The sequence below is a fragment of the Lampris incognitus genome, chromosome 17 (assembly GCF_029633865.1).
Source record: "Lampris incognitus isolate fLamInc1 chromosome 17, fLamInc1.hap2, whole genome shotgun sequence".
Lineage (NCBI taxonomy): Eukaryota > Metazoa > Chordata > Actinopteri > Lampriformes > Lampridae > Lampris > Lampris incognitus.
This window is the reverse complement of record NC_079227.1, coordinates 7,587,513-7,596,959: the sequence shown is the minus strand read 5'-3', so window position 1 is coordinate 7,596,959 and position 9,447 is coordinate 7,587,513. Positions and strand designations below refer to the sequence as shown.

Below are 9,447 nucleotides of genomic sequence, written 5' to 3'. Positions count from 1 at the left end.
GCCTGTAGGTCAGACGGCAAAAACCTGGCTCTTGTAAGATCCTTGTGGGCATGTTTATAATGTGATAATGAAACAGAAGGGGAAGGCACAGAGAGCTTCCTAATGGGCCATATTCGAGCCGAGCCGAGCCGAGCCTCGAGTTACCGGGGGGGGGGGCGCCGACTTTGAAAGGAGTTTGATGAGTTTCATTTATCCCTGAAATCCACTCAGGACATATAACATAACGGGTTTTTAGTCGTAAACTCAGATCTGAGTATGAAAAAAGGACCCAAAGTAAACATACAAATTCACAATATACTAACGCTCCTCACCCCCCTCCCCCTCTGTCTCTCTCTTCCACAGGTATTCCTTTCTTCTTCTTCCTGGTGGTGTTGCCCTTCAGCATTCCCTGGGAGGAGGTGGAGAGCGGGTGGATCTGTGTGGTCCATTATCTGGCCTGTCTGTCCCCCACGCTGGGCTCCGTCCTCTACCACGTCTTCATGAACCACGTCGGGGGGGAGCACGTCTACGACACCCTGCTGTCTGTGGACATGTTCGGCGTCTGTCTGGTCAACACTCTGGGTACGTCCCCCTGACCACGCCCCTCACTCACACCGCCGTGCTGGCTGGTTCCGGTACTGAACAGGTTCAAATGGGACAATTCCTGGTCCAGTTTGGCTTTTAAATGGAGTTTCCTCCCCACATGGCTGTTGTCATGCTGTTGTTACTAGCGAGGTAAACGCCTCTCAGACTAGATGACCACAAACCAGAGGTTATTCTCTCATTCTCCTGCTCTGACGTTCAGCTTTATCTCCCACCCATGCTCTGCACATGGGAGCATTAAGTCCAAACTGACTGAGTGTCACTCCATAAATCAATCAACTAACCAATCAACCAATCAATCACACCCTAGTTAGTCAACACATTAAAACATAACACCTAGAGTAACAGACTTTACACAAAAGCAAATTGAGTTAAAACATTTACCATTACATATCAGGCGTGTAAGGTGTGTAGATGTGTGTACTGATGGTTATTGTTGGAGCAGTATACTGATCCTAATCAGGGTCAAGGGGCGCCCCCAAGGGGTGGCCAAGGCTGGCCACGGCCACCCTGATACTATCCCTGCCCCCCCCCGCTGGCCCCCCCCAGCCACGAGTCGCATATGCAGAATATGCTTCTGATTATGCAGAATATGCTTCTATCTGATATTTTACATTAGGTGCTGTTCATTTAAATCAATAATGTATATTTTTCTTAACTCTCATATTGACAAGTTTTCAACTAGCCTATACAGTACACTACAACAGCATCATAGAATTCCCGAAATTCCGTCATGGCTTTTGGTTTTGGTGTGCCACCCCAAGATTTTCGGTGGCCCCATTTGGCCACCCCTATGAAACATTTCTGGGGGCGCCACTGGGGTTGACTCAAGTGACACACACATACATACATATATATATATATATATATATATATATATATGTGTGTGTGTGTGTGTGTGTGTATGTGATACTGTAATAACTCCATATCCCTATCCTCTCCCAGGGGCATTACCCATAATCCACATCACCCTGCTGTGTTACCCCAGTGTGCGACTGGCAGCCCTGCTGGCCTACATCTTGCTGTCAGCCTACGGGATCTACTGCGCCACCACGGCCCGCACCAACATCCTGCGACTGCGAGCGTTTGTGTGGCAGGCGATGTTTCGCTTCAGCCTCTTCCTGTTCCGGGCGTACGGCAGCGGGGTCGGCAGCCCGTACTCCCTGCGTCTCTTCTTCATCATGGACTCCCTGGCCATGGTGGGAGGGCTGGTTAACATTGTGCAGGTCCCCGAGCGCTTCAGCCCGGGTCTGTTCGACAACTGGGGGAACAGCCACCAGATAATGCACGTGATGGTCATCTGCTCCATCATCTACTTACACTGGGGGACTCTGGAGGATCTGGCCTGGATTAAAAGCTACCAGTGCTCTGGCCAGTGATGCACAGTGCCCATTACAGCATACTCACTTCCACTTTTAAGACCTGTGATCCCTGATAGAAGCAAGATTTTAGGATTTAAGAAGGTGTGAAGGAAAGAAGTAAAGGAGAGCCGAGCTGTCGTTTAAATGCACTTTAGTTGTAGCTGGGACTAAGATTGTAATAATTTCAGTGATGCCTGATGAAGAGGAGAGACGAGTACCGACTCTGGAGCTCGAAAATTACTGAACAAATCCTGAGCACACTTGATTCCTAGTTTGACAAAATGCAGTGGCTTTAACACATAGGAACTTATTTTTAAAGAGCATCTTTATTGTACAATAAATTGTCTATTTTTTATTATCGTGCCTCAAGTTACTGTGTAGTTAGAATGATTTGCAATAACAAATGAACAACACGGCATGTATGCTTCAGCTGTTTAATTGCAGACACTGGATGTAAATGAAATCCTTGAAAAATAACAAGTGGGGGGCTAACTGTAGATCAGAAAACCCAAATTTTTCTTGTAATCGCTCCACAGTCGTTTTAAAATAAACAGCAATTTAATCTGAGCATTTTAATTTAGTCTTGGCAACAAGAAATTTTTACATTCCATCTCCTTGTGGCAGTCTGAGCAACTGGGAACCAGCAGCACTAACCAGGTCCGAACCCAAAGAGCGAAACCACATCAAATTATGTGAGAACATCAAGCATTTAGTGTGCGATCAGTTGGCGTGGTAATGTGTTAACTGAAACCAACACGACCTTGATCACTGCAGTTTAGTGGCTGACGGTAGAGGGAGTCTTTGCCTTTCCGCATCACTTCACAGCAGTCCTCTGTCCTGTCTCTGGCCAGTGATCAGTCCTCCCCGGAGCTGCTGTCGTCCTCGGGATCCGACAGGTCGGCGATGGGAAACCGCAAGATGGCCGCCACACCGCTCAGCTGAGTCAGCTCTGAGGACAGTCATACGGGAGTAGGTCTACATGTCTGTAGGTACATGTCAACATCTCACAGAGCACACACCCTGCAGTGGTCAGCGCTGACTTAAAAGTGCATTACATGTAACAAATGTGAGTTTGTCAGTGCACCATGGGTAACTTCTGCCATACCGACAGGAGAAGGATTTGCAGGGGATTGGAGGTAAAGCACATGCAGGACACTTTTTTTTTCTTCTAGAGGTCTGAGGTTGTGCACCCCAAGCATTTCACTCAAGAATTTAATATGACATAGCTTTACTTATACTTCAGCCAATAAAATACTGGCCTTATTTTTTTTTTAGAAACATATTATTCATCAAATTTATAGAGGAGACTACTTACGTTCACCAGACACATGAAGGCTGGAGAATATTCTGGAAACAAAGAACAAAAGAGTGACCGGTCTGTTCAACTGATAATAGAAAACAGACATTTAGAGTGGCGCCAGTCCAATTTATCATTTCAACGCCACCTTCAGCCTCCAAACACAACGCACCGAACAAACGACATCTCTGCTTACTTTACAATGACATTTAGGCTAGGACTGTCAGTGTGGTGTTTCATAAGGGTGAACAAAATCCTGCCATATGAAAAAAAAATTGTCATATAAACGGATAAAGAGAAGAGATTAAGATGAATTAAATTTATTCCGTGATAAAATTCCGATCTGCTACCTGACGTTTCCTCCGTTGTCCCGTACACTGTCAACCAGGCGCACGTACCGACTCCTGGTGGCAACCTCCTGGTGTCTGAGGGTGCAAACACAAATCACAATCCAACACACGGCAGTATTACCACCAATAGACTCTATCTTCACTACTCTAGAAACCACATCACACCACCTCAGTTCAGTTATCCAACTGACAGCTGGAACACCAATAATGTTGTGGCATAGGCAAGTATGGCTAAAGAAGTATAGCCATAATTGTATGTGAATGGCTGCTGACAGGACAGTGAACAAGGAAATTATTGGGTGACACCACTACCATTACAAGTCCTCACCACCTTCTTTGCATTTAGACCACAGACACAAATCACTGAGTAGTGTTGTGTGTGTGTGTGTGCGTGTGCCTCAGTGCCTACCTGAAAAGGTTATCGCTGATCAGCAGAGTGTCTATGGCCAGAGCATCAGCTGCTCTCTCCACGTGAGCCAGCCTGAGAACACACACGTGTGCATGCACACGCACAGAGAGAGAGAGAGAGCTGGGTAAACTGGGAGACAGCATGATCACTCTGCAGGTTCTGTATGGTTCTGTTTGGTGGTTCTGGTGGGTCATACCCATAGAAGGCTCTGTCAGGTTCATTCTGCAGCATCTTATAGAAATCCTCCAGCGCCTTCACTTCTCCTGCTGCCTGAAACACACACAAACACACTTAGCACATCGCTCCCCGTTTTCGACAAGTAGAGGTAAAAGACAACACTCACCTTTGTGTCAGAGAGCCTGTTGGTGACGGTTGGGTCGGACAGGATTTCTGGAAAACACAGAGGAGGCCAGTGAGTTCTATCAGTTCTGCAGGGTATGTGTGTTTTGTGGCAAGACTCAGATGGTCCCTACCTTTCAGGGAGTACTTGTGACCTGACGAGGAGTGGACCAGCATGAACTTTGGCCTGTTCTCCAGCAGGACCTTGTTGTCCTGTCGAACAGCCTCTCTGAAGAGGTAGGTGATGAATTGGTCCTTCACGAACCCTGGACTGGCCACGAGCATACACTTCACCACTACAACGTAGAAGGGGAAAGATTATTCATGCTGTTTCTCCCCAGAGCTCATCCCAAAGATACACCATCTCCACACAAAAGACATTGATATATATCTATGAGGCTGTGTGATGCCTGCAACAGCGGTCATTTTGTGTGTGTGTGTGTGTGTGTGTGTGTGTGTGTGTGTGTGTGTGTGTGTGTGTTCATGTGTGTTTAATTACATGTATGTTAGTGCTGGTTCATCCGGTATACCGCTTTTAATTTCCCGTACCATATTAACTTTTCATATACCACCATACCGGTGTCGTAACGGCATGAAATCTGGAACGGGTCAGACTGCGTCGACAGTTACTAATATAAGCTACCACGTTCGCAGCCACCAAACGGTTAGTTGCTAATTCATCCCTACTGGGGGGCATGTCGCATGCTAATAAACTAACTCCGACTTGCAGATTTAGAGACGCAGGCGTTGTAGTAGCATTCTACAAACTGACTTCATAGCCAGCCGAATAAGGGGCTGCGCCATGTTTGTTTATATCAATGATATCAGCAAACATTAGCGGTGCTGCTAACACACCTTTGTCGGGAAACGTGTGTTGCTCAGGGGTCAAATATTTATTTCAGAGGTGTTTTGTTTAACCTGTAGACACATAACATGATTTATTTACCTACTTGTTGTTTCATGCATTCTGATTCCTCCATATATGGTTTCATTATGTGGGGCCAAGCAAATCCTACAGTAATCAAAGCCTTTGGTATATGTACATGATGATATTAAAATGTTTTTATAATTGTTGTACTGCTGACAGTAGAATAAGCCACTACAAAACTATATAAAGGTCCAGTCTTGGAAAAAAAAAAGTAAAAAAATACAGTGATGCCACCAGAATTTAAAAAAATACCGTGATACAAATTTTTGGTCATACTACCAAGCACTAACATATGTTTATGTGTTTGTGAACTTGTTCTCACCATCAAAATTGATGTGACGGAGAATCCCTTGCATCACAGCCTCATAGAACCTCTCCAGAGCCTGAAAAAGCAAGAGCAACAGACAGGTACACAGACAGAGAGTAATGTGAAAGAAAAGAGAGACAGGAACGACAGTAAATGATTCAAGATTCAATAATTTATTGCCATATCAACTTTACAGTTGATCTGGAATTTGTTCTTGTGTGCTCAGAAATAACAACAGTAAGCATATAACCACACAATACATACAAGGAGAGTCCACAAAAACATACTGGTACAATTATAATTCAGTTAATGCAACCATACGTGTATGTCCCTTAAAGTGACAAAGTGCATGTGCTTAAGGAGACTATACTTGTACGATCAGTGAAGCGTTCAGGATGCAGATTGCAGCAGGGTAAGTGCTATTATGGAAGTGAGATGTTCTGGTCTTGATACTGCAGTCTTTAACCCGAAGTGAGATAATTGAATAGGACGTTTGCCGGGTGTGAGGAGTCCTTTAGAAATTCAAAACCTTTCCGCTGAATGCAGATATGGTATAATTCAGAAATGGTGAGTTCACAGCCAGTTATTTTTGAAGCTGTGCACACGACTCAACAGTTTTTTCTCATGGGCTGTAGAATCGCCATACCATACAGTTATTAAGAAAGTGAGCACACCTTCTATTACATCTCTGTAGACCTGTAACATTGCAACCCTTGACACTCCCAATTTCCTAAGCAGCCTTAGAAATAAGTCTTTGGTGAGCTTTCTTCTGGATGGTGGTGAAATTGTCTTCTCATAAGTAGACAAACAAGGATTTGAATTTCCAGAAAGCCGAAACAAGATGAATGGCACGACAGCAGCGGTCATCAGTCACAAAACAGTTCTAGGCAGTCTACTTCCTCCAGGGCATGCTCTACTTCCTGTCCCAGAGGGCGGACATACCTTCTCGTGCTGAGTGCAGCTGCCCCTCCTCTTGCGTGGAATGGTGACCTCCACTTTGGCACGGAGCAGGGTCATGGCCGGGGTCACCAGAACCAGGTTAGCCAGGCCCTCCTGCATTACCACAGCTGCCACGTCTGCCTTCTGGGTGACATCACATGCCTGCTCTGAAAGGGGGCAGGTAATTATCAACTGGTAATTCATATCAAACTAAAAAAAAAAACATAAACACAACAAAGATCACTTGAATCACAGTGTAGTTTACATCGAGAGAGCGGCTTTTATCCTCTAAGCCATACACTACTATAGCTGCAGGTACTTTTAGTATTGGTGGACCTGCTTGGTACAGAGCCTGTGGAAGTGCGGAGGATGGTCCAATTGACTAGTCGTGTAGAATCGGTCCAAAGAGTCACTAGAATTTGATGTGAAATCTTACCGATCCTATCCAGCACCACACTGTCCCAGCTCTTTTTGGCAAGGGTAAACTTCCTGTTGAGCTCCAGCTCGATGGTGTGGTATGCCCCCATCTGGACAACAAAGAAGATAGATAACACACTCAGTTTATACTTTCCAGGTAAAAGAACAGATGCCAACTGATTAGTGTACGGCAAGTCACTCAAACCTTCAGCAGCAATTCTGCAGGGCTAAACATCTACTTTTTAGTCAACCATAGATATTCATTGATACATTTTCTTTTAAAGGATAATTATTAGACAGTTTTTGCCTTTATCATACAAGATAATGAAGACAGATAGGGAAATTAGTGTTGAGAAATTAGAGTTGAGGAACAGGAGGGGGTAAGATGGGCAGCATTTAAATCCTAGGGCTCAACATGCATGTCTATCTATGGCTAACCTACTAGATTGACCGAGAAATATTTTTTCTGAAAGACTGTCAAAAAACAAGATTGCCGCTCGGTTTAAGCTGCAGGTAAATAAACAGCTGGCCTAAAGAAGTTCAGTTTAAGCTCCACAAATATATAAAAGGGTTGTAAATATTTAAGCCTGTGATATTCAGAGTACCAGTGGTGGTCCATCTGACCTTGACATACTGGTTCTCCTCTAGGTTGGTACCCTTCACTCTCAGCTGGCAGGCCTGGGAGTCAAAGTCAATGGTCTCCACACACACAGTCAGGGTGGTCCTCACCCTGGAGCTCCCAACGCTCCCTGTGGATGACTCTGTCTGCACCTTCCTGAGGGAGAAGTGGAGGGGAGGGGGAAGTTATTCCATGTTCTACAAACTATTAGGTTAACAGAGAGAGAAACAGAAAGACAAAGATTTAGAGAGAGAGTGAGAGAGAGACAGAGAGAGAGAAAAACAAAGCAGAAAGACAAAAAGAAATGGAGACAGAAAAAGGCACAAAGTAAAGGGGGAAGAGCGAGCGAGAGAGAGAGCTGGAAACATGAAAAAAGCAACTCAAATAAATCAGCTCAAATCTAACACTCGACTCTGGGACTTCTGGCAGATGACTATTATCAACGAATAGAGGAACAAGGCATTGACTGATAGACTACAGCAGGTGCACAAAGATGGCAGCCTTTGAATGTAACAACACCGCCCTTCCAAGTTTTTAAATATTTGTTCTTTTAGCTCTGGAAAATTGTCCAAATCTTTGGTGTTGCAGGAATCTGCTCCTATGTTGCAGCTGGTCTGGTGACATTTGGGAGTCATGTAGTGGTGAAGTATACAGAACAGTGACCTCTAAGTATTCACCTGATGGTTGAGGCTCTCAGGCTGTCTCCCACCTGGAGCAGGTTGTAGGTGTGCCACATATCCTCTGCCTCCTCCGGCACCAGGGTCACCTGACTGGGAAAAAAAAGAAGAAGAAGCTCAGCTACATGTAAACAGATATCCTCTGCCTCCTCCGGCACCAGGGTCACCTGACTGAATGCAGAAAAATAAAAGGTGCTCGGTCACACGTAAACAGATATGTGAATAGCACAGGATCCTATGTTGTGATATGAGACATTTGAGGCATTGATGAAAATCCAGTAATAGGCTGTGTCCTGAACAGAAAGGAGGAGGGGGGGCAGACTTGGGAAGCACCAAGCTGCTGATGCGAGCAGCATGGATTGTGGTACATCCCTCTGCTTGGTGGCGCTGACTCGCTGACTATGACACCCTATCCTTACTAAAATATACCCCAATTAGTGAAAACGCTGCATAATCAATCGTAACTAATCTTCCATGGAGACGTAATTCATACGACAACCGTCCTAACCTGTCTCCCCTGTTTTTACGTTGGACCCTCTCTCCAAACATCATTCACAGCAGGGCAATCACGGGGAGGTACACTTCCAAGGTATGTGGCGAAATCGCCGATTTAATTTCCGACTTCGCAGGCAGCGTCGATGCGGTGTTGGCCACACGTTGGTGGCATCTCCATTTATTGCGGGAGTCTTGCTGCGCACACGCAGGACCCCCCAACACAGCTGAGTGGACGAGTCGTGTGTATATGGCAGGCAGGCGGCAGGTTAGCCGCTAGCTAACGTTGTTCCACTTACCCGGCATTGTCCTTTTCAATGTCCTTATGGAGCAACTTCATGGTCGTTCCGCCGCGTGATTTAGACTACTTTGTTATTCGCGTAAATCGACGGGATTGGGTAAACCTGATATATCGTCATTTTTTTTCTTGTTTGAAAAGGCAAACCGTTTTCCAACTAGGGGGGAATGGGCAGCTCCGCCGCGCAGGTTGGTCGCGCAGATTGCGCGTCACGCCGAGGAGCCGCCAAGCTAGTTCCCCCCCGCCCCCGTCTTTGGTCACTTCCGTGGGCGGCCCTTCCGCCGCGTAGCGAAAGCTCGCGAATTCGCCATTGGTTAAATATGGGCACATTCCGGAGCAGTTTGCGCGATTTGGGAAAGGAGTAAATAAGGGAACGAGTCATTCCGGTCAACGCGCGTTGTTTCAGATGAGGACGATTTAACGTTATGTCTT

At 45.6% G+C, this 9,447-nt stretch overlaps 2 protein-coding genes across 2 annotated transcripts in view; one reads left to right on the top strand and one right to left on the bottom strand.

Moving 5' to 3' along the window:
* paqr4b (progestin and adipoQ receptor family member IVb) overlaps positions 1 to 1,961 on the top strand; it is a 5,421-nt gene extending 3,460 nt beyond the window's left edge. Inside the window, exons 2-3 of the mRNA XM_056296628.1 lie at positions 343 to 561; positions 1,528 to 1,961. Coding sequence (XP_056152603.1) covers positions 343 to 561; positions 1,528 to 1,961 — 653 coding nt within the window. The remainder of the gene's footprint in view (positions 1 to 342; positions 562 to 1,527) is intronic.
* A 297-nt stretch (positions 1,962 to 2,258) lies between these two features.
* Positions 2,259 to 9,208, bottom strand: pelo (pelota mRNA surveillance and ribosome rescue factor). Its single transcript, XM_056296626.1, has 13 exons — positions 9,017 to 9,208; positions 8,226 to 8,318; positions 7,554 to 7,704; positions 6,949 to 7,039; positions 6,516 to 6,679; positions 5,589 to 5,649; positions 4,473 to 4,634; positions 4,343 to 4,389; positions 4,196 to 4,269; positions 4,000 to 4,071; positions 3,591 to 3,665; positions 3,259 to 3,290; positions 2,259 to 2,892 (listed from the first exon to the last, which is right to left on the bottom strand). Exons 1-13 carry the CDS (start codon positions 9,055 to 9,057, stop codon positions 2,798 to 2,800), a joined length of 1,158 nt encoding a protein of 385 aa, XP_056152601.1. The 5' UTR covers positions 9,058 to 9,208; the 3' UTR covers positions 2,259 to 2,797.
* Positions 9,209 to 9,447: the final 239 nt, after the last annotated feature.

Bases quoted from the DNA above. Each gene is read 5' to 3' on its own strand.
- pelo (XM_056296626.1), bottom strand. From the start codon at position 9,057: ATGAAGTTGCTCCATAAGGACATTGAAAAGGACAATGCCGG. The intron at 7,040-7,553 runs GTCAGATGGACC...TTTGTTGTCCAG, and splicing joins AGGAGAACCAGTATGTCAAG to ATGGGGGCATACCACACCAT. The intron at 6,680-6,948 runs GTAAGATTTCAC...GCCCCCTTTCAG, and splicing joins TGTGGTGCTGGATAGGATCG to AGCAGGCATGTGATGTCACC.